The sequence below is a fragment of the Sorex fumeus genome, unplaced genomic scaffold, assembly GCF_029834395.1.
Source record: "Sorex fumeus unplaced genomic scaffold, SorFum_2.1 ptg000044l, whole genome shotgun sequence".
Lineage (NCBI taxonomy): Eukaryota > Metazoa > Chordata > Mammalia > Eulipotyphla > Soricidae > Sorex > Sorex fumeus.
This window is the reverse complement of record NW_026606101.1, coordinates 5,546,101-5,573,312: the sequence shown is the minus strand read 5'-3', so window position 1 is coordinate 5,573,312 and position 27,212 is coordinate 5,546,101. Positions and strand designations below refer to the sequence as shown.

The 27,212-nt window shown below is 39.0% G+C and overlaps 1 protein-coding gene across 1 annotated transcript in view; it reads left to right on the top strand.

Annotated features, from left to right (window-relative positions):
• Positions 1–27,212, top strand: part of TOP1 (DNA topoisomerase I) — a 103,311-nt gene that overhangs the window by 44,544 nt on the left and 31,555 nt on the right. The window contains exons 4-8 of the mRNA XM_056121434.1: positions 3,580–3,703; positions 5,717–5,772; positions 11,417–11,512; positions 13,190–13,265; positions 18,816–18,934. Coding sequence (XP_055977409.1) covers positions 3,580–3,703; positions 5,717–5,772; positions 11,417–11,512; positions 13,190–13,265; positions 18,816–18,934 — 471 coding nt within the window. The remainder of the gene's footprint in view (positions 1–3,579; positions 3,704–5,716; positions 5,773–11,416; positions 11,513–13,189; positions 13,266–18,815; positions 18,935–27,212) is intronic.

Genomic DNA, 27,212 nt, shown 5'->3' with positions numbered 1-27,212 from the left:
AGTGCAGCAGGGTCAATCTGGGTTTGATCCCTGAGCCTGCCCAGGAGTAATCCCTGAGTGTAGAGCCAGGAATAAGCACCGAGCACTGGCTTGGTATGGCCCCCAAACCATAGCAAAACAAGCAAACAAAAACACAAAAGAAGTCATTGGAAATGGTTGAGACAGAGATTTGAACAATAAATGAGAATGAGTAGTCTTAAGATAAAGAAATTTGACTTGGATAACTAGATACCTGTTTACCCTATTAATGGAGATCGGGAATTTAAATAAGGAAAGGATAGAAGTTCACACTATTAATAGTTTTTGGCATCTTCAGACATATGCCTTTATTCTTTATGGCCTTCAAAGGATGAAAACATTTCTGATTCAATTCAACTCTAGAGCATACCTTAATTGAGATTACTAAATCTGTCATATAAAGTTTAATGGAAAACACCATGCGAGGTAGCTTTCCCAGTACTTTATCATTTAACAAAGCTTTTTTTATTCCAGAAAATTTTTGCTTGCAGTAAAATGGTCTACACAGGCTACTCCTGCCTCCATGCTCTAGGCTATGCTTCAGGAACCAGGCAGTGCCAAGATCCAGCCTGTGCTCCTGCACATTAATCATGTTCTACAAGTCTGAGATATCCTTCTGGCCCATGTAGTTATTTATTTATGTGTGTGTGTGTGTGTGTGTGTGTGTGTGTGTGTGTGTGTGTGTGTTTAAAGAATAAAGGTATAATGCTTCATAATGGATAGTAAGCTGAAAATTTTTTTTTCTTTTTGGATCACACCCGGCCATGCACAGGGGGTTCCTCCTGGCTCTTCACTCAGGAATTATTCCTGGTGGTGCTCGGGGGACCATATGGAATGCTGTGAATCAAACCCAGGTTGGCCGCTTGCAAGGCAAACGCCCTACCCGCTGTACCCGCTATATTGTAACTCTAGTTTTTAGTTACATGGTATGCAACTAAACATTTTCTGAAACATTTTTCTTTCAATTTCAAAAGCATATGCATATTTCACATTTGTAAACCGCCAAAGAATCTTTGTAGACTCAGCAAGTTTGCTATTTTACTAGTCACTTCAAAGCTGAGGGAATTAATGATAACTGGAAGCGGGATTGTTAATGTGAAGGGAGTCATTTTGTACAAAATAAAAAATAAATTATTTTATAAAACATTTCTTTTGGGGGAAGGGTTACGGTGCTAGTGATAGACCATATGCCCAGCATGTGCAGAACCCTGAGTTTGTTCCCTCTTAGCATAGTTCCTCCCCAGCATCACCATGTGTAGCTGGTGACCCTGGAGCATTGCTCTGTGTGTCCTCTATAGCCAAAAAACAAACAACACATGGTAAAAACACATTAGGAGAACAGAGTGAGTAGGATGACATCAGACTAATGCTGAGAAGAAAAACCGTGTTGGGAACACTTGGCTGTGTTCCTCCAAAAGAGAGCAACATGCACAAGTTCATAAACTAGGGGGTATTGTTTTTCCAACTACAGTGCTGAGAGCTGTCTTGCATCTGTGTTGGACCTTCCAAGTGTGCTAAGGGAGCCTGGGCCACTGCTGGTTATACTTGGTCAATTGGGCCAGATGGTTCACTGCTGGGCCTGACAATACAGCGTGAATTGGACCTGGCAGTGCTGGGGGGCTGGAGGACTGTACTTGGCATGTGCTGGGGTTTAAACTTGGCTCATGTGCATACCAGGCATGTACCCTTGACTGCTGAGCCATCACCCCAGTCCCCATAATATTTAAATTTGAATCCTCTCTGACTTTTTTGGTGTGTGTTTTGTTTTGGGGCCACACCTGGCTGTGCTCTGGGGTTACTCCTGGCTCTGCACTCAGGAATCACTCCTGGTGAGATCCGGAAACTATATGGGATGACAGGGATTGAACTCAGGTTGGCTGCATGCGGGGCAAGTGCCTTATGTGCTGTACTATCTCTCCGGCCCCAGACTGACCCCCTTTTGTTTTTGTGTGGAATACTTTGATTGGGTACAGTGAGTAACATTGCTATTCCACCTTCCTAGTACACTGGGGGAAAAAAAAACCAAAACATTCTAGGTGTTCTATCACCTTGCACTAACTGGCAATTTTTGCTTACTGCATTGAAAAAATATTCTTGGGTGCTTTTTGTCTGTCTGTATTTTCTTGGGGCCGCACCTGGCACAGTTCAGGGCTTATTTCTGATTCTGTGCTCAGGATCACTCTTGGTGTGGGGTTCAGGGACCATATGTAGAGCATATATGTATTGACTGTGCAAGATTACCTTCTGCGCTATCTCTCCAGCCCCCAAAAATGCCTTAAAAAATATGGTTGTATTGGAGATCTGATGGTGTTGGGACCCCTCAGTGCCAAGGAGTTTAAACCCAAGACTTTATAATACCTGGACTCGACCGTTTAAACCACATTCCAAAGCTCTTGTAGTCATTTAAAGTATATTCCTTTTTTTCCATTTGCAGTATAAATGTTTCATGTATTTATTTATATAACAGGTACATTATAGTTTTCTTTTTATTAAGGTTGTGTCCATATCTAGGTGACCCATCAGTAAACATTTCCATGTTCTCAAAGAGAAATTTCTAGGAGCTAGATCTCAGGGTACGGACATTTTAATGGCTCTTGTTTTGTTAATGTCATGTTTTAGTTTCAAGAGGAATAGTTCGTTTTATAGTGGTACCAATAAGTTACAGAAGCCCCTGCAATACTTTGAAAGATTTAGTACAGAACACACGTTTGCTTTTAGACGGGATCTTATTTGGGCTGGTTTGGGCATAGGGTCTCCCAAGCAGACCCCTTTTAGTAATTCTCAGCCAACTGGACTATTAGTTTATTGTGAGACTCAAGGACGTGGTGCTGCTTGTGCCCTGTGGTATTAAAGATTACCCCCACTGCAGTACTCTGGCTTCCCAAGGTTACACCGTTGATGCTGAATTGGGTTTAGGGACACTATACACAGTTGGATGAAGTGGGTTGGCAACATGTGAGACATGTTCCTTAATCTCTTTACTGTTACTCTGGCTTCTAGGTTGTCTTTTCTTGAGAGGAAAGGATCAACTCAGACTTGGATTTATAAGCCCCATCTGGATGCATGACTAGCTTTTTTTTTTTTTTTTTTTAAAGTTAAAGCTAGCAGGAGAGATCTTCTGTGTTGTGTCCAGCACCCCACACATATCCTAGGCTGCATGTTTGATGTCTCAAGTCTGTTTGGTCAATTGTTTTTATCCCTCACATCTGATGTGAATGCTCACGTTAGAGCTTTTAGTCTTGTTTTCCGCTGGTAAAGTGTTGTGCAGAGAGAGTAAGCTTGCTTCTGTAATCTTAGCCATTCAAAAAGAATATCCTGTAGGTTCAGAATGATTGTGTCTATATTCGGTTCCATTGTTCCCTTGCAAAAACAAAAACATCAAACAAGATCAAGAAAGTTCAGTGTGGCTGAGATCTTCTGCTTGAACCTTCTGCCTGAACTATTTAAGGCATTGTAAGTTTCCATGGTTCATGTTATCTCAGAGTATCTTGTGAGTTGATCTTGTGAAATGAATCCTTGTGGTCCCTACTCTGGGCTAATGCTGTGTCTTATTTTTCACAGTGAACATAAAGATTCTGAAAAGAAACACAAAGAAAAGGAGAAAACCAAACACAAAGACGGAAGTTCAGAAAAGCATAAGGACAAACACAAAGACAGAGATAAGGAAAAACGAAAGGAGGAAAAGGTACAGAACTTTACAGTGGGGAAGGAAGAGACTTAGGGTAACTGTTTTGTTTACATTACATATTAAAAGTAGTATTGGAAGTGCCTTTATTGCTTAATATAAAAACTCTTGGCCTTGGAGTGAAATGGTATCTGTCAGGAGACTTAAGAGTCACACATAGTCAAATGATAGAAACCAGAAAACTTTTGGTTCTTTTTGTTTTTGGGCCACACCCAGCAGTATTCAGGGTGTACTCCTGGCACTCAGGGATCACTCCTGGCAGGCTCAGGGAACCATATGTGTTGCCGTCGGCAGTTGAATCCAGGTCAGCTGCATGCAAGGAAGCGTTCTACCTGCTTTGCTTCTACTCTGGCCGCAAAGCCTTGTTTCTGTGCTGTTTTTCTCATTGTATTGAGAAATATGCTGTGTTTTTCAAAACCAGATCCATCCATTATCATCTTACTTTATACGACAAATGGGTAAATTAAGAATTTAATATTTGTGGAAGTCACAGTTTTATGTTTAAACAAAGTTTTTGTTACCTTTTTTTTTTTTAATTGTTTTTTGGCCACACCAGTAATGGTCAGGGGTTACTCTTAGCTCTGCATTTAGGAATTACTCCTGGCACAGCTCAGGGGGACTATATGGGATTATGGGGATTGAACCCAGGTCGGCTGTGTGCAAGATAATTGTCCTACCCACTGTACTATAACCCCAGCCCAAGTCAGAGTTTTCTTTAATGGGGAAAATTAATTCTGTATTTGGAAGAAGACCTGAAGATATATTGGTCCTTTCTATAATGGCAGTTATTGAGTGACAATCTGGTGATGCTGGTACCCTTTATAACCTGGGTCCCAACATAATTAGTGTAAACCTCAAACCTTCCAAGTTCATGTGATTGCAAATGAGTATGCAGACTGAAAAATTACTTGTTTTGTAAAAATAATATTAGTATTTGGTAAATTCAGACAATATGAATGAAACAGGGAATATTGTTTTTTTTTTTTTTTAAGTCTTCCTGACTGCTTCCATTTTTCCCTTTCCAGAAGCAACTGCTATACTATTTCTTGTACTCTACCAGAGATACTCTGAGTTTGTGTTTCTTGTATGTCTGAAGATTTCCTAAGGACCTGGAGTCTCTTGGACTGGAGAGATAGCACAATGGGTAGGGTGCTTGCCTTGCACATGGCCAACCTGGGTTCAATCCCTGGCACCCTATATGGTCCTTTGAGCCCCACCAGGAGGGATTCCTGAGCTCAGAGTCAGGAGTAAGCCCTGAGCACGGGCAGGTGTGGCCCCCAAACCAAAACCAAAGAAAAACCTGCAGTCTATGACATGTCTAGAAAATGGGAGTTTAAAAAGAAGGGGGGGATCTATGTGACCATTGCTGACTCTTGCCTTGCATGTGGCCAACCCAGCTTCAGTCCTACTCACCACGTGGTCACCTAAGCATTACCAGGAGTAAATAGATCACAGCACCACAGGTTATGGGCTTATACCCCCACCCCTCTGGGTATTCCCGTTCTTCCGGCGGGTGGGGTCATTGCGTATGAATATGAATTTGTCTAAATTGAAGAAGGCAGGAAATTTTATTCCTCTCTCATTTTTCCTTCCTATACTGCCATAAGCAAATCATTCAGAGGTATATGGGAGGGGACTGTGCCCTCTGCTTCCCCCCTTTTAAAAATAGGGACCACTCCTAACAGTGTTTAAGGGTCCTTAAGTGCCAGTGACTAAGTTCACATCTTGATACATGGTGGGCATGCTCTATCACTTCAGCAAGCTCTTGAAGCCATTTTGAAAGGAAACATTTCTCAGTATAAATAGGACAATTTACTCTGAAAACTTGTATAAAAAATGAGTCTGGAAAAAAAAAAGGAAGGACCTTTAGTTCACTTTCCCAGTTTTGCTATCAACATGAGGCCATCTGGGATCAAGATGCCCTAAGAGTTCAGACCAAGTACTTTCAAATAAGGGAGGATTCTTCAAATTTAATCCTCTGCAACTACTAATCAGTTACTATTTTCCTTTCAGATTAGAGCCTCTGGGGATGCAAAAATAAAGAAGGAGAAGGAGAATGGCTTTTCTAGGTAAGATTCTACTTCTGTTTCTCTGAGGTTACCTAGAGCAGACCTGCTGCCCTTGTATGTAGTTTTGTTGGAGTTCATCTAAAATTCACGGACATGGTCTTACCTTCTTGTTTCCAAAGGAGTTGGCAGCAAGGGGTTTTGGTGTAAGCACCATGATCATTTTTAGAGTGCTATTATCTTGACCAGCACCTTTTCCAGAAGGTTATTTTGAAAGGAGATTATTGTTAGCAAGAACTTTTAAAAGTTGTAGTACAGTTTACATATTATATATACACAATGTAATGTATCATTAAGAGTGATAAAATTGTGCTTTTGGGACTAAAGGCTCAAAAGTTGAAGTGATTACGCCAAGCGAAATAAGAGAGTGAAAAAATTATCAGATAGTTTTATACTGTTGTGGAATATGAATCAAGCAAAAGGCACTAGCAAGTTACTTTTTTCAATTTTTTAAATTAAGAACTGACTTACAAAGTTAATCGTAGTTGAATTTGTTATTTATTTCAATAGTACTTCACTCTCAGTGTCATCTTTCCTCCACCAGCGTTCCCATGTTCCCTCCCCACCCCATACCCCACCCTCTCCCTGCCTGTCAATTCAACAAGCACTTTACAGCGTTTCAATGGTTACAGCTTAGATCTCATGTTTTCAGTTTTGTTGAGTATGTGTTTTGGATATATGGCTGTACCACTCTACCATATCACTCGTGTAAGTGACGCCCTGATTGATACCTGTTCACCTATCACTTCCCATTCTCTCCACCCCCGTCTTTTTCCTTTAAACACGGGGTCTAGGGTGATCTAGGTATCTCCCCCTAACAAAACTAACTTTAGACTAAGTGGTAACTGTGGCGATGATTACCTAAGGGGGAGGGGAAAGTGAGGAGAACAAAATGGTAAGAGTCTTGGTGGTGGGTTAGCACTGAAACTTTGGGGGGTAGGAGTACTGACAGCTACATATAGATAGAAGTAGGAAGTTCAAAATCCTGAAAGTATGTAATGCTGAAAACCAATATCTCAGTGAAACTTTCTGACTTGGGGGCCTGGGGGAAGGAGGGTGGAATTTGCTTAACATAAGCTATCACTCTTATGCAGAGAAGGAGCTTATTGAATTTCATCATTTAAAAACTGTAAGATAATCTCTCCTACCCCACTAATCTCAGAACATTTCTCACCTTATCAGTCAGTAGTAATCATGGAGTTTCTTGGGGAAAACAACAACCCTACTCTGAATTTATCCTAAGTAATATTCTGAGGCTCGCACATACTTGGATTTGTATTTTAGGGATCTGTGAAGGGATTGAGTGGAAGTATGTCCTCTCTTTTTTAAGAAGAAAGAAAATGCATAGTCTTAAGGCAACTATTTATGTTGAATTGTAATTTTGATAATGTTTGGAGCAATAGCACAGCATGTAGGGCATTTGCCTTGCACGCAGCCAACCCGGGTTCGATTCCTCTGTCCCTCTTGGAGAGCCTAGCAAGCTACCCATGGTGTATTCGAAATGCCAAAAACAGTAACAAGAAGTCTCACTTCGTGTTTGTGGAGTGAGCAGATGCCATTGGGCTACACTAGCACGGAACAGGGATGAATGGAGATGTTACTGATGCCCGCTGGAGCAAATTGATGAACAATGGGACAACAGTGTTACAGTGCACTGTAGTTTCTTCATCACCCTCAGCTCTCTAAGCCTGCTTGAAGAAGTTCCTTCCAGTTTAAAAAATAAACTAAGATTTGGAGGCTGGAGCAACAGGTTTTGGTAAAGCACCATAAGTTACAAGGTTGCTCATATTTGGGTTTTAGACATACCAGCACCAATCCTGCCTCAAGATGGATTTTTCAAATGTTAGAAGTGTTTTCATTATTGACAGGACAAAGTGTTTTGAAAGTGTTGCTCCCTTGAAACTTTGCTTTCAGTTTGCTTGAAACATTTTTTTTTTTTTGGAAAGGAATTAGCATTTATTGAGTGTTCCCCGAGCGGGATATTTCATTTCTTCTCACAGGGCTGTCACAGGGAGGTAGGAGTTCGCCCGGCTGAAAACCAGAGCAGTTAGTAATTGCAATAAAAAACATGTACTGTTCGGCCAGAGAGATAGTACAGCAAGTAAGGTGCTTGCTTTGCATGCAGCCAACCTGGACTCGATCCCAGGAACCCCATTAAGTCCCCTGAGCCACACCAGGAGTGATTCCTGAGCACAGTGCCAGGAGTAAGCCTGAGCACTGCCATGGATATGCCCCCCAAACACAAAAATCAGATATGGTGGTGGGGAATGTGCACTGGTGGAGGGATGGGTGTTTGATCATTGTGTGATTGTAACCCACACATGAAAGCTTGTAACTATGTCACGGTGATTCAATAAAATAAAATAAGAAAAAAGAAAAAAATCAGATAAAACGATAAATTGGTTTAAATGGAACTTTATAAAAGGGGTTTTTTTTTTTTTTTTTTTTTTTTTGATATTTGGGCCACAACTGATAGTGCTCAGGACTAACTCCTGGCTCTGTGCTGAGGGATCACTCCTAGTAGTGCTTGGGGATCATGCAGTGCTGGGCATCACGCTGAGATTGCGAGGCAAGCACCTCACCTCTTCCTATTCCTCTAGCCCTTACAAATGATTTTTTTTGTTTTGTTTTTTTTTTGCAGTTCAGTTTGCTTGAAACATTTTTAAGATGTGCTTACCTTGTGTTTATATCTGATTTTTATTTAGTACTGTGATTTATAGTACTCTTAATAATAAAGTTTCAGGTCTACAATGTTGGAATACCCACCCCCAGAGTGTCATGTTTCCTCCACCATTGTCATAATTTTCTTCCTTTTCCTCATTCATCTTGGGAAACTCAGTTCTATAAAACTTCTCTGGGAATCTGTTGCCATTGGCTAACTGTTACTTAGTTTTTCCTTTTATGTTCCACACATGAAATAACTCATTTTGTATTTGTCCCTTTCTCTAATTTCATTCAGCATCATACCTAGTTCCATACACATTGCAGAAAATCGCATAATTTCATTTCTAATAGCAGAGAACAGTTTTGAAAATTTTGTTTTGTTTTTGGACCATACCTGGCAGTGCTCAGGGCCTGTTCCTGGCTCTGTGTTCAGGGATCACTTTTGGCGGGCTTGGGACCATATGGGGGTGCTGAGGATTGAATCCAGGTCAGCGTACATGCAAGGTAAATCTCTGTCTATTGTACTTCAGAGTCCATTTTGAAAAATCTTGTGGGCATTATAGGTCATACAGACAGGAAGCTGCTAGTGCCCTCTTCAGGCATGTTTTGCATTCAGAATGCAAAATGAATTTCAAAAAGCATTAGAACTGAAAGCTATCCTGGACAATTCTGATTTCTTAGACAAAGTAACTGAGCCCAGGAAAACTATTTTCTGCGAAGAGATCAACTAGTACCTTTATTAAATTAATTGATATGAATAGACTCTGAACTAGGTGGATAATTCCCAGTTCTTCTATTTTAGAAGATAAGGAACACATTCTAAGACAAGGATCTCTATTCATTTTGCTGGTCTACATGGCTCACTTATATATATATATAAAAAGAATACAGGTTTTTTTAAAATTAGTTTTTAATTGAATCACAATGAGGTACACAGTTACAAAGTTGTTCATGATTGGGTTTCAGTCATAAAATATCCCAGTACCTGTCCTTCACCAGTGTACACCCCCCACTTTCCCTCCTGCCCCCCCCCCATGGTAGCCACTTTTCTCTCTCTCTCTCTCTCTCTCTTCCTTCACTCCCCCCTACCTCTCCCCCTCTCCCTCCCTCCCTGCCTGCTTCCTGCTACCTCCCCACCCCCCCACCCCCCCACCCCCCCTTTTGGGCTTTATGGTTTGCAGTACAGATACTGAAAGGTTATCAGTATATATCCCTTCACTTTCAACACTCATTTCCTGTCCAAAATTGAATCAATTTTTTTCTTTTTATGTTAAAATTTTACCGCGTTGTGCCAGGTGGCAACTGGGGAGCTACTTCTGGCTCTGTGTTGGTGGGTCGAAGGTGTCTAAGGTGCCATGTGGTAGCAAGATTAAACCTGGTCTCCCCCATGCCCAGGATATAGTCAGCCTATTGAGCTAGTCCTTTGTCCCCCCCTAAATTGTTTTAGATCATTTCTCCTCAGGCCTTCTTTCTCGCTTTACCCATGACAGTAAAGAATTTATATAAAGAATTGGGTAAATGGTGATTTCTTTCTTTCTATAAATAAAATGGATCCTGTGTCAGTGATTTCTGTCGTAAGGAGAAAGAGCTGCAGAGATTGGCATTTAGGAGAAATCACAGAAATAATAAAGGCAGAAACTCTTCCTTGATTTCTTTTGAAAACAAGGGTGCTTTGAGGAAGGAGCAAGAGTAGCATTATTATTTACTCTTGAAACCCTGTAAATATTCTGACTTGACTTTGTAGCTTAGTCTGAATGTTTAATCTTGTATCTATCCTTTCAGAGAGCCGTTTATATTGAAAGACCATTCCCTATACTGAGTTTATAGTTTGTTTTAGGTTGCTTCAAGTAGTGAACAGCCAGTTCTGATGAGAGGTTCCATGTCAGGGAATATCCCAAAACTGATTTACTGATTTTACTTGATCTTCTTAGGTTTACGAAGTTGTCTAACAGAATCATCTTCCAGAAATCAGGAATTTTTTTTTTTTTGCCTTCATCACCCTCTTGCCAAAGTAAAAAAATCTTACTCATAATTTTTTTGGGGGGCCACACCTGGCAGTGCCTGGGGGACCATATTGGTACTAGGGAGCATACTGAGGTCAGTGGCATTCAAGGCAAGAACTTAACTCTTCCGTAAAATTTTTGTGGCTGCAGTGAAGTAAAAACCCTGAACAAAAATAGTGGCAAAGCACTTTTCTGTGTTTAAGATTAGAAAATTAAATAGTAGGTTTGAGTTAGAATGATTTTGGTTTGCTCTGGGCCTCTTAGAATTAGAAAATGCTCTCTTTTAGAAGCTTAAAGTACCAAATTTAGAAAATAATTTTTTTTCTTGTGGAGCTCTTAGAACATTTGAATAGTAGTGTAAAGTCAGTTACGTAGTAGAACTCTCATAAAAATGAAGAAGCATGTTAGTTTGATCATATTGTGGTTTAGTGCTGGCAGAGGCAACTGAAGTATAGGAAAAAAATACTGATTGCAAATAAGGAATCCTGATTTTAGACTTCTTGATATTCCCTGTTCACTGTCTGTATTTCACACAGTTGTAAGAAATAAGAGGAAAGTGCTCATGGAAAACCTTTTGCTATATATATGTACAAATGTTTTGTTATTTTATACTGACTGCTTCTAGTGATTAATGTAAAAAAGGTAAAGGTAAAGGCCCTCCCGTTGATCGTCGATTTGCTCGAGCGGGCCCAGTAACGTCTCCATTGGAGACTTTGTTGTTACTGTGTCTGGCATATCGAATACTCTCGGTAGCTTGCCGGGCTCTCCGAGAGGGGCGGAGGAATCGAACTCGGGTCGGCCATGTTGGCCGCTTGTAAGGCGAACGCCCTACCCGCTGTGCTATCGCTCCAGCCCTAGTGATTAATGTATCTTATTTAATACACTTATTCTCAATGATAAATCTATCTTTACTTATTTAGTGTGCATACTTAATGTAGATATCTGAAAACTTAGTAACTAGCATTTTTTTTCCTTCTAAGTCCACCACGAATTAAAGATGAACCTGAGGACGATAACTATTTTGTTCCTCCCAAAGAGGATATAAAGCCATTAAAGAGACCACGAGATGAGGATGAGTGAGTATCTGATTTGTAAAAATAAAAGTTGTGTATAGAATAAATATATGTGTGTACAGTACACAGAAACTGGTTAATTTGCTTGTTTTGAATTTGTGATTAAAGGACTTGGAAATATTTTCTCTTTGAATGATGAGTGCTAAGCCAATAAATTCTCCTCAATATTTGAGAAATAAGTAGAGAATATATTTCTATATACTATTTATTGGAAAAGTAATGCATACAGTTTATAGAATAAAAACTGCTTTTAGTTCAAATGGTTATTTGAAATGTACCTATACCTCTTCTGCAGACTTGTTCAGCAAAGTTGTTAAATTCTGTTCATTATTTTATGCCTACACACACATATATTTGTTTTGGCTTGGAGGGAAGGGGCATTCTCAACTGTGCTCAGGGTTTCCTTCTGGCTCTGTGCTCAGAGGTCAGTTACTTTGTGTTAACCATTATTGACCTATGCTTATGGGTTCCAGATTTCCATCTTACAGGGGTATCTGTCTTTTTGTAGGTATCATCCACTTCCTTTCACTTCCAGACCTGCATCTTGTTTAACATTGTTTTATGTGCGGCTGTATTTGTTAGTCCCTGAAATGATCTTTGTTATTTTCTCTGTTCACCTTGACTATGAAGTTCCCGGTTAAGAAAACAGTTATGCCTACTTTGGAAGCATCTAAGAATTAGGGTTTTTGTTTTGTTTCTTAAGTGAAAAAATTGTTCTATTCTTTTTTGTTGTTGGTATTTTTGGGTTGACCAGTGATTACATACTTGATTGTGGAGCTTTTTTGTGGAACCCAAACAGATGAGCTTCTTGAGTCTCACTTGTGTATGTGGGACTTAGCTAGGGATCAGTCTTTAGTTGTTGTTGGGAGAGAGGGTAAGTAGCTCCACAGTCCACTGTGCTCAGGGTTTATTCCTGGCTCCATTTAGGGATCACTCCTGGCCGGACTCAGGAAACCATCTGTGGTACCTGGGATCTAACGCAGGCTGGCCATGTGCAAGACAAGAACCCTAAGTGCTGAATTATTTCTCTCAGACCCATCAGTCTCAAGATTATAAAGCAGGTATTTGGTGAGCTCTAACTAGGCCTCAAGCTGGAGGTCTTAAAATCGTAATAAGAATTACTGAGTCACATCTATCTTTTTATTGTTGCTTTGTTTTGGTTTAGGCTTTTTTTTTCTTTTTGGGTCACACCTGGTGTTACACCGGGGTTACTCCCGGCTTTGCACTCAGGAATTATATCTGGCGGTGCTCAGGGGACCATATGGGATGCTGGGAATCGAACCCAGGTCGGCTGCGTGCAAGGCAAATGCCCTACCCGCTGTTCTATCTCTCCAACCCTTGGTTTAGTTTTTTTTTTTTTTTTTTTTATCACACCTGGCTCCACAATCATTCCTTTTTATCCCTTTTTTTTCCCTTTTTTTATGTAGGAGTACTCATATCATTCCTACTGGTGCTGGGGGGATCATATGCGGTGCTAGGTAGTGAACCGGGAGTTGGACATAATGCAAGTCAAGCACCTTAATCCTTGTACTATATTTCCAGACCTATTTTTTTTAATAGAGGTATTGCAGTTTAGAAGTGAGTAGCAGAGTGCTGCACCAATCCTTTACCACTGATTCAGTTCCCTCCACTGTTAAGTCTCAGCTGTTTTAATCTGCATATTCATATTTCCCTTTCTAGTGCTGATTATAAACCTAAGAAAATTAAAACAGAAGATATCAAGAAGGAAAAGAAACGGAAATTAGAGGAAGAAGAGGTTAGTAAGAATATTTCACATCTGTTGGGCTTGAGATTGGATAAAATTTCCTGTAAAATGGCTGGTAAAGACAAACTGGTTTAAGGAATTTATTTTTTTGTTGTAGAGGAAATACTGGAGGTGAGGTGGGGTGAGAAAATAAACACTTAGAAACATGTTACATTGGCTATAGTCTTTTTAGTTTTTATTTTACTTTTAGGGCCATACTGATGATTCTCGGTTTATTCCTGGCTCTGTGTTCAGGAATCCCTGGTGGGGTTTTGGGGACCTTTGTGGTGCCAGGAATTGAACTCCAGTAATCTCATGCAAATTAAACTCTTTACTCGATGGACTATCTTTCCAGCCCTGGCTAATTTTAAGAATGTTTCTCTTTCTGTGTATCTGCCCATAGTTATCCTGCCAACTTGATGTTCTTGGAGAAACTGCATTGTTTTCACGCATTTAAGAGGAACCATTAACAAATTATATTTTAACATCTAAGGATGTATGTCAGTGCTCTTTCATATCTAACAAAACTTGCTTGTCACTTTGGGCAGCCATCCCGATTATACCAAGAGTCCTTTCATGGGTGTCATTGGACATACGATGAAATCTTGACTGTTTACCACAACTACTACTCCCAATCTGAACTCTCCTCCCCAGTTTGCTTCTTCTAATTTACCTGGTTCTGGCACACACTGACCTCCTTTGTTTCTTTTCAGCACAAGATTCTTTCATACTTTCTGTGACACATGCTGTTCCCTGTGTTTGGAACACATGCTCTTTTTCCCTTCTCCTGGCTTTAACCATCCTTCAAATCTCAGTTCAATTCAGGTGCTTTTCTAAGGGCTTTATTTGATGCTTGTGGTATATTTAAAATATAATTATCTTTTAGAACTTTCTGTTGTGCTGAGGAATGATTTTATTGGATGTTTGTGGTAGATTTAAAATGTAATATAATTATAAGTTTGGGAGCTTTCTATTGTACAAAGCAGTTTTTACTGATAAAAAGAGAATGTCAGCTTCATTGGGGTTTTAATTTTTCACCTCCTAAGTGAAGGTATGATTGAGTTTTAGCTGATGCTACATTTGATATTAGCTCCTGTCCGGGCAAAAAGAATTTCAAAGTGTAAAACCTATAGCTTGAAGTTACAGTGGTAATGACAGTACAGAATTAGTAGTCTTACAAGAGTACTTTATTCTAGTAGCAATGTGAATAATAATAATAATAATTACCATTAAAAGAGTAGGTACTTATTGTATGTCTGGTGGTATTTTGTAATGCTTTATGTATTATTTAACACTTGAAAGAATGGAGAAAAATTATCACTTGTTTACACCATTGTAGTATTGGTCATAGTATTATTGCATTGTGATTATGGTAGTCACTCCACTCAGTTTAGTTTAGTATATATGAGTTAATAGGGAAATACAAACTTCACATGCTTTTTATATCTTTATTTCTTGTATTTATATGGAATAATACCTTTTTTCTCGGTTTGGAAGTAGTAACTGCCAAATCACTCGGAAGTAGAATGGTTGTTTTTTGTTTGTTTGTTTTATTTTTAAAATATCTCTTGTTTATCTCTAAGAACCCTCTGAGTGCACGGGGACTTAAAAAAAAAAACACAGACTGACAGTCTGAATTTCAGTAGACAAGTTTCATTGTTACAGGGACTCCAGATGGCAGAATAGGTCATGAAACTTAACTTGCTGGCTGTGGTTTTCATTTCTGGGAATTGTTCTGAAATTTCTCAGTGACTGATTATTCCATATTGAGGTTTTCGGGCATGCAGTGTAGCCAGTAGTTTCCTGATAGGAAGACCATCTGCATACCTATTCAGAAGTTGTTCAGAGAGGTTATGACTGGAAAACATTTCCCTTTCCTGTGGTCTTTTACAGTCTAAATAGTAAACATTTGAATTAATGTGCTAGTCTAATACTTTCTTCTAAACCATGTTGACTCATTTGTATTCTTCATTACTAGTTTGACATATGTATGGTATTAAAGTTTTTCATCTTTTTGGTTTGTGTGCAGGGGTAAACCCAGCTGTGCTACTGCTGATGGTGCTCAAAGTATCATACGTAACCCTGGTCAGTAGCTCACAAGGCAGTGCCCAACCACTGCTGCTAGTTTTTCATCTTCTAGCCCAAATGTCTTTTATTTAAAGACCTTGAGTTTATTCACACTGTTCTTTTTTTTCTTTTCACACTATTTTGATCGTCAACCTATCATGACCTAGAATGTTTATCTGTTGTAGTTATTCCTGACTCATATTCTGTTTTGGTGTTTGGTAATCTGGGTTATCATAATAGTCAATAGCAGCTCTGTGATCTGGAGCTAGCAATAAAACCTGTTTCATACTTTCCTGGACTGTAACTGGAAGAGGTCATACCAAATTGTCTATAAAATTCTTTCACATCCTGCCATTCCTTAACCAGTTTAAAAGTGACTCAAAAAATAGCTTTAAATAGCTAGCTATATATAAATTGCTAAATATTTCCTTGAATAGTTAGGGAATGAAGATCATAGTAACAAAGAGTTTAGATTCTGTTGAATGGGGCTTCCACTTGTTTAAATAGTGCTTTTTTGGTTTTTTTTTTGGGGGGGGGGGGCTTTTGTTAGTAATACCCAGCAGTGCTCAGGCTTTACTTGTGGCTCTGCACTCAGGAATTTCTCCTGGCGGTGCTTGAGGCACCATATGGGATGCTGGAATTGAACCTGGGTCAGCTGTGTGCAAAGCAAACTCCCTACCTGCTTTAGTATCACTTTGGCCCCAGTAGTTTTTGTGTTGATGTTTATACACTTTAAGATTTAGCTCCTGTATTGGTGAATTATACTTGTTTTGTTTTGGAGTCATGCCCAGGAATATATGGCTTTTCTTCTGGGTCTGTGCTCGGGGATCATCCTGGAGGTGCTTGGGGAATCAAAGCAGTTTTGCTATGTGCAAGTAAGCACACCTACCTGCTGTAGTCTGTCCAGCCCACATTTGTTTGTGTGTGTGTGTGTGTGTGCGTGCGCGCATGCACAAGTGCATGCGCATTTGCATGCATGTGCGTGTGTCTTTCGTTTGGTGGTGATTCTTAGCAGTTGGGACTGGCAGTTGTGTGTGTGTGTGTGTGTGTGTGTGTGTGTGTGTGTGTATGTGTGTGTGTGTGTGTGTGTCTTTGGTGGTGATTCTTAGCAATTGGGGCTGACCAGGCCTAATGATGCAGTGCTACTTACTCCCTGTGCTTGGAGATCTCCAGGGCTACATCCTTTGTACACCCTGACAAGTTTGGAATTGATGTTCTTTTCCTTTGCTTATTATGTGCAGTTCAATTTAGAGTTGCAGTTCAAAGAAGAGTGTTGGTACTGTAGGTACTGGTAGTCATTTTAGAACCTTCCAAATGCTTGTTTCTTCATGACTTCTTATGCAAATAGCAGTAATAGAGAACGTAATAGATAGGAATTTCCTTTCAAATTGTGTATAAAGCATATAATTGAAAGCCTCCTATCCCCGTTATTTATGAAAATATTCAAAAAGATTTAAAATGGAAATAATTAAAAACAAGTGAGGATAACCACATAAATGAATTTAGGGGTCATTTAAAAATAAGGGTTTTTAAAAAAAATTTGTTATCAGTAAATGTTTGATATGAATACTTACTTTATATACCTATATACATGTGAAAATTTCTTGAGTGAAATTTCCCAGGGTCTTCTACTACAGAGTGAATTTGTTTGGCTTGTTTTGGAAGGCTTGGGGGGGTATCTCCCAAGTGGTGCTCAGGAAGCTTGTGGGGTAATCTTCCAGAGATTTTTGGGAAAACAGACCAGCAGCTCAATGCAAAGACCTGAGGATGCTGTGCTGCTCTGGCCCGGTGGTGTTGAAAATATCTGGCTACCCTGGTGGTGCTGGGGGCCTCCAGGGCCATACGCAGTGATGCTTAGGGACCTCTAAGGATGTATGTACCATTAAGAGTTGGGATAACTTGTGATACTTCGAATTTCTCAGTGTTAGGTGTACTAAAGATACCCACTGGGCTTATTTTAGCTGTAGTGCTTGTCCACTTGGCTCACTGCACTTTACACACACACACACGTTCTCTCTCTCTCTCTCTCTCTCTCTCTCTCTCTCTCTTTCCCTCCCCCTCTCTCTTCCTTTTCCTCTCTCTCTTATTGGGGTCCTCCCAAAGTGGTGCTCAGTACTATAGGAGACACTTAAATTAATCTCAGTTAACCAGGCCAGACAGTTGAATATTAGGGTCCAAGGATGCAGTGCTGCTTGAATTTGGCTGTGCTTGGAACCTCTAGGACCATATCTAGTAATATTCCAGGGACCATGTAGTCTAGGATCTCCACAGCCCCCCCCCTTTTTTTTTTTCCTGTTGCAGTGCTAACATGTTCACTAGCCTCAGCTTGCACTTCTTGGTTATGGTATGAATATATTACATTATAGTGCTTGCTGGCGGTCACAGCACTTTTGGTGATGACAACCAACTTCCTGCAGTATGAATTTATTTACAACATCAGAGTAGAAATTATTTACAACACCAGAGATCAAAAACAGCAGAGTTTCCAGGGTCAAGTCATATTGCTGCCCATATTGTGCTTTTATACATTTGGGATCCTGGCTTCTTGAACTTAATTATCATTCAGTTGCTAGGCAGGTGTTTTAAGTAACCCTGTGCTATTCTGCAAGAGTGTTTATTTATTTATTTAGTGAAACACCATGAGGTACAGTTGTATACTTACAAACTTTCATGCTTGGGTTTCAGTTATACAATGATTGAGTACCAATCCCTCCACCAGTGCCCATTCTCCACTACCAATGAGCCTACTAGCCCTCCCCCCCACGCCTCTCCCCACCCCACCCTGCCTCTGTGGCAGGGCATTCCCTTTTACTCACTCTTGCCTTTAGGGTGTTATAGTTTGCAATAGAGGTTTTGAGTGGCCATCATGTTCAGTCTATAGTCTACTTTCAGTGCACATCTTGCATCCTGAGCGAGTCCTTCAAACTTCCTTTTAGTGTTCCCTTCTCTGTCTGAGCTGCCTTTTCCCCCAGCATGTGCTGCCGGCTTCCAAGCCATGGAGAAGACCTCCTGGTACTTATCTCAATTATTCTTGGGTGTTCAACTCCCATCCTGTTACTTTATATTCTCCAGATGAGTGCAGTCTTTCTATGTCTGCCCCTCTCTTTCTGGCTCATTTTACTTACCATGATATTTTCCATGTAGAACCACTTGTATGTAAATTTCGTGACTTCATATTTTGTAACAGCCACGTAGTATTCCATCGAATAGATGTACCAAAGTTTCTTTAACCAGTCATCTGTTCTCAGGCACTCGGGTTTTTTCCAAATTTTGGCTATTGCTGCACAAGTGTTTTAACTTCTTTCTCTGATAATTTGTCAGGGAGCCTGGGTGAAAACTACTACTGTTAAAGCACCAGTAAATGTATGTATTTGTGAAATTGAGATGATTTCCTTTCTTGTTCTGAGATCACAGTTTTTCTTTCAAGAGGCGCCTCCCATTCTAGAAATGTGATTGATTTTTATTTAAGTGTTTTCTTACCATGTTTCTTTATAGGACGTTAAGTTGAAAAAACCCAAGAATAAAGATAAAGATAAAGATAAAGATAAAAAAGTTCCTGAGCCAGATAGCAAGAAAAAGAAGCCGAAGAAAGAAGAGGAGCAGAAATGGAAATGGTAACATCTCAACACTGGGTTAAAATGTCAGCTGTTATTCGATAATCATTTTAGGCAAGAGCATTGAATTATGTAATTAATAGTCTGATATTTGGGAGGGTTGTTAGTATTTAAAAGAATCTCTAGAATAATAACTTTGATTTTTTGTTTTTTTAAGTGATAGGTAAAGTAGTGAAAACAGACTAGTTTCAACTTTATTAGATCTCAGGACTAGGTACCATCTGTTTTAAAAGGAACTGTATGAATAGACCTATGAAATATGTGAGAGTTTATGAAATATATGTGAGAGTTTAGCAGTGAAGAAAATATTTGAAAAAAATAGGAAGAACATGGATTATACTAAAAATTGTTTGTGGAAACCTTGCCTAAGTTTTTTTAAATTGACTTCTATAAGGAAAACTGGTTGGTTATTTTGTAATGATTACAAGACAGTGAGAACCTTCTGAAACTAGATGTAAATATTCAAACCTGTAAGAAAAATATTTATAGTTTTGTACTTCAAAGTCAAATCTTTTATATGCTAAACAAACTCAGGCCCTTTGAATGAAAAGTCTCTGGAAAAAATTTGTAGTACAAAGGGCTAAGTATCCTAATACAGAAAAGAAAACGTCTTGTAAAACAAATAGGAAAAAACAGTCTTCAACCAGTCTATGGATCAGTACAATCTGCAGTTGTAGAAAGTTTGAAAAACAGTGACATGTTGCAAAGGTTATAATTTCTCATCTTTGGACCAGTGTACAGATAGTTGTTAGTCTATAGGTGTAGAAAAGTTGAAGAACACTGGTTTAGTAATTAAGGAATAGTTCATTAAAGAAAATAAGGTCACCTTCATAACTAGTCAAGCATGCAAAGAGGTTTAAAAAGAAAGGATCTTCTCATTTTCTTTTAATGTTTCAGATTGGGAAAAACTAATGTCAGAATATCTGTAATTTAGAACATCATACAATATTGTTCGTTATGGGAGCAAAGATATTTAGTAAAGGTTTGGGGAGGACAGAGGTTTGTGTTGTGGACTGGTGTGAGGGCAAGGGGGAGTGACAGACATGCACACTAGCTGCCCCCAAAGGTTACTTTTTCCCCTTCTCTATGAAGTTTTTACTGGACATCAGTTCATGATTTACAATACTGTTAGTGATATGTCAATGATAGAGTTTATATACCTATTGCTTCAACACCCACACACACCCCTTAATATCAACTTCCTCCATGGACCTCTCGATTTCAAACACCATCCACCCTGGTAAACTCAGTTCCGTAGACCAATTCTCAGGTTCTGTTGCTCCAGGGATTGCTTTTTGAGAAGTGTGTTTAGGTAGAAGATTTTTTTTTTTAACACATTGTTTCCCTCACATACTGCTAGAGGTTCACACTGTGGTTTAAATATTAAACCATATTTAATATGGTTTAATTTAAGCTTTGTTTTGAAATTTGAAATAAGCATATTTAATATAGTCTTTAAAATTTTCATCAATATGATTTTTATTTATGTTGGAAAGGAAATAATCCTGAGTTCTGAATCAGAAAATATGACAAATTCTTTTGGCTCTTTATTCCTTTTTCCTTTTGCAGCTTTGAGGTAACTATTCTGTGTAGTTGGATATATAGAAGCATAGACTTGTATCTGTGACTTTTGTAGCTGTGAGCTATTATGTCCCCGGCACCTTTGAGAAAGGGGAAAGGTTTAAGACTTGGGAGATTCTGGAGAGGAGCAGAGCTCAGTGGCAGAGATGCCAGCACAGTTATCACCTGATATTATTGAGAACATGTGGGGTTAGGAGGAAAGTGTAGAAACAGAAAATCAGTGAAAGGAGTTATGGGCCTTTCAAGAGATTAGAGTCAGGAAACAAAAAACTTGTCTTTACTTGCCTCATTTTTATGTCATTCTTTTCTTTGAAACTAATTTGTATAAAGGTTTTGGGATTGTAACGGTAGTCAGGAAAATGATGAGTTAATAATGCACCAGTCTCGTAGGATTCTTGGGGTTCTGTGGTGGGTGCTCAGTAAATGTTACATGAAAAAGTTTGCTTCCTTGTCATTAGTGACTCCCTGATGTTTTCCCACCTTTGGAACCTTTGCTTTTATTAAGTCCTGAAGCAATTTATTTTTATTCTGGTTCAGAATATTCTGGTCTGGCTTTGGGTGTAAAATTAGGTCTAATAGCCCACTTTTGCTTCCATCAGTGTTGCCACTTGTAGGTGAATAATCAGCTTCCAGTACATGCTTCTGTTAATTCTGATTAATAAACATTAAGAATATAAGTTTTGATGAGAACTTCTTCAAGTAGTAGTGGGGACCACTATACCTTCACCTGGTACTTTTCAAGAAGGTCATGATGGGCATTGAATTTAGGGTCCTATGCATGCCTGGCCCTTTGAGTTAGTGCCCCAGCCCACTTTGTATATTTTTTAAGCACAGTTCTGATGATGGTATACTTTTTTTTTCCTTTATGGGTCACACCAGGCGATATACAGGAGTTGCTCCTGGCCATGCTCAGGGGACCATATGGAATGCTGGGAATTGAACCTGGGTCGGCTGCATGCAAGACAAACACCCTGCCCACTGTGCTATCACTCCAGCCCCACTTCTACTTTTTAAAATAAAAAATAGTCATGGTCCCAGTGGATACCTTAGTTTTTTTTTCTCTCGGTTCTGCCTGTTACCTTCTGAAGTCAGTGGGAAAATCCTCAGTGACTCATCAGGGAACTAAATTGCAAGTACTTCCACTTTTTTAATCACATACGCTATCAGCATGGCAAATGTATAGGTTGTTTTACTATTCACTTACCCCCATTACCAGACCTCACCCACCCCCAACACACACACACACACACACACACACACACACACACACACACTTGCAGAATTGTTTGTCCTGCCCTTCTATACCACTTTGCACTTTGATATTTATTGTCCGCTTTGGTGATTGTAGGGATGGAAAAAGTCAAGATTTCTTTGTAAGGGTTTCTTTATTCAATCAGATTTTCTTTATAGTATCAATGTTATAAGTAGTGATGGTCTAGATGCTGAAAATTTTTATGGGGCTTCAGCTATGCTTTGTGCTGTATTCAATTATTAGGGTAGAGGTTTCCTATTTATTCTAAACTTACATATGTATCTGGGAGACTCCTGATGTTAGACGGGGCTTTATTTTTTAAATAATATTGGGTCTGGGGGCATACCTTGTGGTGGCCAATAACTATTTCTGATTCTGTGCTCAGGAGTGATAACTTGGCCATCTTTGGGGTCTATATGGAGTGTTGGGATTGCATTATCAAACAATCATAGGTGTGACTTTAAAGTAGTTTTGAGTTTTTTTAAGCAAAGGAAAACATGGGTAACAGTAATGTATAGAATTAGTGTTGGAAATCCAATGTTTATGAATACAATTAGTAATAGTAATAAGAAATTTGTGGAATAGTAACAGTGATAAGAAATTTGAGTAATACAGATTGATGTAATCCTCAATCCAAAGAAATCGTCCTTGATTTTAGACATTATTTCAGAAAGTTAATACATACTTTGATTCCAGAAAGTAATGTATTTTACCTTGTAGTGTACAGTGCTTGTCAGCTATAAGGCAGCTTGATAACATGATGTTTACTTTCCCACTTGAACAGTCTTGTTCGTCTCTCACTGCCCCCTCTGAAGATTTTGTAATCAAACTGACAGTGCCTGCTTGGTTTTCTAAGTTTCGTTTGAAAGTTATTATGGAGGCCTAAATGACCAGTATTACTGTTTCTATTTTTACAGTAATTGTTATTGATTCGGTTATATCATCTATTTTTCTGTTTAAGATTTATTATCAAATGATTCACAGTTTAGTAGATCTCTTATTTGTTCATTTGGAGGGCTTGATGGGGACAGGGGGTTGTTTTCGATCCACACCCAGTGGTGCGTAAGGCCATTCCTGACTCTGCCTTCTGAATTGACACTTGACAGTACTTGAAAGTTATTATGGAAGCCTAAATGAGGCCTAAATGACCAGTAATACTGTTTATATTTTTACAATAATTGTTATTGATTTGATTATATTATCTATTTTTCTGTTTAAGATTTATTATCAAATGATTCACAGTTTAGTAGATCTCTAATTTGTTCATTTGGAGGGCTTGGTGGGGGCAGGGGGTTGTTTTCAATCCACACCCAGTAGTGCGTAGGGCCATTCCTGACTCTGCCCTCTGAATTGACACTTGACAATACTTGGGGTACCATATGCAGTGCCACAGGCTGGGTCAGCTACATGGAAAGCACCTTACCTCCTGAACTAGCTCTCCAAGCCCTCTTAATTTAAGTGGTAAAAAAGTTCCTGTACGTTTTCGGGAACTAGAAACAGGGGGAAATAAAACAAGTTTGAGTTCTTAATTTAAAAATGCTGAACAACTTAACTTGCATGCAGCCAGCTTGGGTTCGATTCCCAGCACCCCCGATCTCCCAAGCTCATCAGGAGTGAACCCTGAATACAGAGCCAAGAATAAGTCCTGAATACCCACTGCTGGGTGTGGCAGAAAACCAGAAAAACGAATTTTTAAAATGCTAAAGATGATAAGAGAGGAGTGGAATAAAGTCCCAGGATAAGGGAAAGTATGACATTCTAACTCCTTTGCAGTCACTCTGCCACAGATAAAGTTAATATATCACGTGTACGTGAATGCCTGCATAGTTTACCTATGTATCTCTCTCAGTTCTGTTTAAAGGGTAATTGGGCTTTGGGTGATTTCCTGCATGTAGACCTTTCGATCTGGGTTGGAGGTGTTGGCAGTTTTGTTTTTGACCCACACCCAGCTGCGCTCAAGTTCTGTCTACTCTTACTCCTGCTTGGGAGTTACTCCTGGGGTGGTATTCATTGGACCTTATGTGGTCCTGGGAGTCAAATAGGGGTCTCTTGCTGCTTAAGCATGTGCTCAACCCTTTGAATTCTCTCTTCAACCCCAGTTCTACCAGTTTGATAGCAATGAAGGAGGCTAGCTATAGACTTTTACTGTTTTCATGTAAAGATTTGATTGAATCTAAGGTATAAAAACATTATTTTGTGGTAAAATGCATTAAAACTTTACCAACTCTTAGCATGGTTAAGTGATACTATCATGTAGTGGTAACTTTAACTTTATTGTGTGACCATTGTAAATGAGCACTCAAACTCTTCATTTTATAAAACTGATACTCTTTTCTCTCATCTCTTCTAGCCATTGGCAACTACCATTTTTTTGTGCCTTTATAAAATGCCACATATATCATTTAGTGATTGGTTTAACGAAGACTTTCTAAAGGATTATCCATATTGTAGCATGTGTCAGAATTTTCCTATTGTTGTTTGTGGTACCAGGGACTCTGGTGGTAAGGTTCAGGGATTATGCAGAGCTGGGGATTAATCCAGCACTGATCCAAATTCTAGAATTTATTCATTTTTAAGACTGAAGAATATTCCATTCTATGCGGGACCACATTTTGTCGATTCATCTGTTAATAGATTCTTAATTCTCTTTTTTGCTAGTGTGAATTGAGTGTTTGAATGTAAGAAAGATTTTGAATACTTGCTTAAAGTTTGAGGGGGAATATTTCTAGAATTGAAATTGCTGGATTACATGAAAATTCTGTGCTTGCTTTTTTTTTTTTTTTTTTTTTTCCCTTTTTGGGTCACACCCGGCTATGCTCAGGGGGTTACTCCTGGCTCTGCACTCAGGAATTACGCCTGGCGTTGCTCAGGGGACCATATGGGACGCTGAGAATCGAACCCGGGTCGGCCGTGTGCAAGGCAAACGCCCTACCTGCTGTGCTATTGCTCCAGCCCCCTGTGCTTGCTTTTGAAGAACTTAACATACTATTTGCATCAGTGTATGTACTGAATAATGAATTCAGCAGTGTCCTATGAGGAGGGTCCAAAAATTGAAGTTTATTTGTAGTCTCATTTAGCCACTCTGTTTTATAAATTTTCTCTTTTTGGCCTAAAAAAGCCATCCATGTATATGGGTGGAAGTGATATCTCAGAATTTAAGAGATGTGATAAATTTATCATGATAAATTTATTTAAGATGACTATTTAAATTATCTTAATGATTAGTGAACATCTTTTCTAATGGGCTTATTGGCTGCTTATAGATCTTGGGCAGCAAGAAATGTATATTCTTGTACTTTGCCTGTCTTTTAATTGGGTTGTTATTATTACTGAATTGTCATTCCTTATGGTTTCTGGATATTAACCCCTTATTGGGCAGATTGGAGGTTCCCATACTTACTTCACCTACTGCCTCCTTTTCAGAAAAAGAAGCAGAACAACTCAGCATGTCTTCCTGTTCTCCCAGTCTACTGTCTTTAAGCAAACAGAAAACACACCCGCTTTCTCCCCCAATTCTAGAGACTGTTTCCCAACCTCTGGGAAATACTGAGATATTTTTGCAGATATTTTGTGGGTTCCCTTTTTAGTCTGGATTGCTCTTCAAACAAAGAACAGTTATTTTGTTGTCGAATTTAATGTTTCTTTTGTGGTTGTATTATCATCTCTGAAAAGTTACTGCTAAATCCAGTGTCATGAACGTTTTACTGTGTTTTTTCTTTAAAGAGTTTCATAGTTTCAGCTCTTTGATTTATTTTGAGTTTATTTTTTAATACAGAGTAATGAGGCATTTTCAGTCTTTTGCACAGTTTTCCCATCACTGTTTTACTTTGGGGGGTTGGGGGGGGGATAGGCACACCCAGGGGTGCTTATGGTTTACTACTTACTGGCTATGCATTCAGGAATCACTCCTGGCAGGGCTTCGCACCATATGGTATGCCAGGGATTGAACCTAGGTTGGCTAAGTGCAAGGCAAGCACCCTACCTGCTGCTCCTGCCTCACAGCATTGTTTTTTGAAAAGATTATCCTTTCTTCATTTAATGACTATGACACTCAGCAAGAAATCATTGGACCATATGTGGTTTTGGTTTTATAGTGAGCACTGTGTGTTTTATGTAATACTTAACTGTTTTGAACTTGATGTAAAATACTGGATTTGCGAAATGATAGAAAATAGAATATTGCATGATGGGCCTTAGATTTTAAGGTGGGAGTGGTGAAAGTTAAAATACATGAAGTATTGAATATTCTATCTGTATGAAGAGGATGGAGAGGTCACTTTTGTAATTCCAGAACCCTCCTTGTATTAAGTAGAAGACACTACCAGTTGCATTGTGTTGAACTCAGTGAATCTTATCCTGAAGTATATTTTGTATGTAATCAGGGAGATTTGTGTCTTTGTATTAGTGAATTACTAAATATATTAGATTGATAATTGTAAAGGTAAAGGTAAAGGCCCTCCCGTTGATCGTCTTTGCTCGAGCGGGCCTAGTAACGTCTCCATTGGAGATTTTGTTGTTACTGTGTTTTGGCATATCTAATACTTTCGGTAGCTTGCCGGGCTCTCCGAGAGGGGCGGAGGAATCGAACTCGGGTCGGCCATGTTGGCTGCTTGTAAGGCGAACGCCCTACCTCTGTGATAACTATATGAGATTAAAATTTATTTTATAGAAATAGTTGTGGAAATATTTAATGGTGAAATGTCATAAATATGCAGTTTACTTTGAACTGACTCGGCATAAAAATGACATTAGTGGATGCATCTTAAGTGATGGACATATGGTTTTTCATTGTGTTTTGTTTTTCTGTATGTCTTGTTTATAAGCCAAATATTTTTGGCTAATACATCTAAAATACATCTAAAAAGCTATTTCTGCTGAGAGTGGGGACTATAGTAGAGCACACATTGTCTTGTGTGTATGAGGTTTCATCATGAGTGTGTGTGGCTTTAACAATAAAATTGCTGCTGCTGAGTTTTTAGATTGAAGCCTAGTTATGGATTGCAGCATCATATGGGGTCTCATTATTGAATAGAGTCTTAAAATCTGAAAATATTTAAGAAGAAATTTCTTAATGATTCATTATCAGTAAATTTTGATTAGTATATTTAATTTATATGTCTGTATGCCTGGTATTATGTAAACATGTTTTAGGCAAAAGAAAAAAACCCAGATTTTATTTCCCCCTCAAGGTTGTGAGTAAAAAATAGTTTTAAAGGTGGCCTGCTCTAGAAACATTATAAATACCATAAACTTAATAGATCCCCCAGTGAACTATTGACTATTTTTTGTTCACTCTTTTCATAAGGTTATTTCCTTCTGTACCTTTACTTTATGTTTTTACTTCCAGGAGACCTAATCATATGTACTAATAATACAAATAATACCTCTTTTCGTGTACACCGTTGTGGTTTGCTACTATCCCATTTTGGCAGAACATGTTTCTGT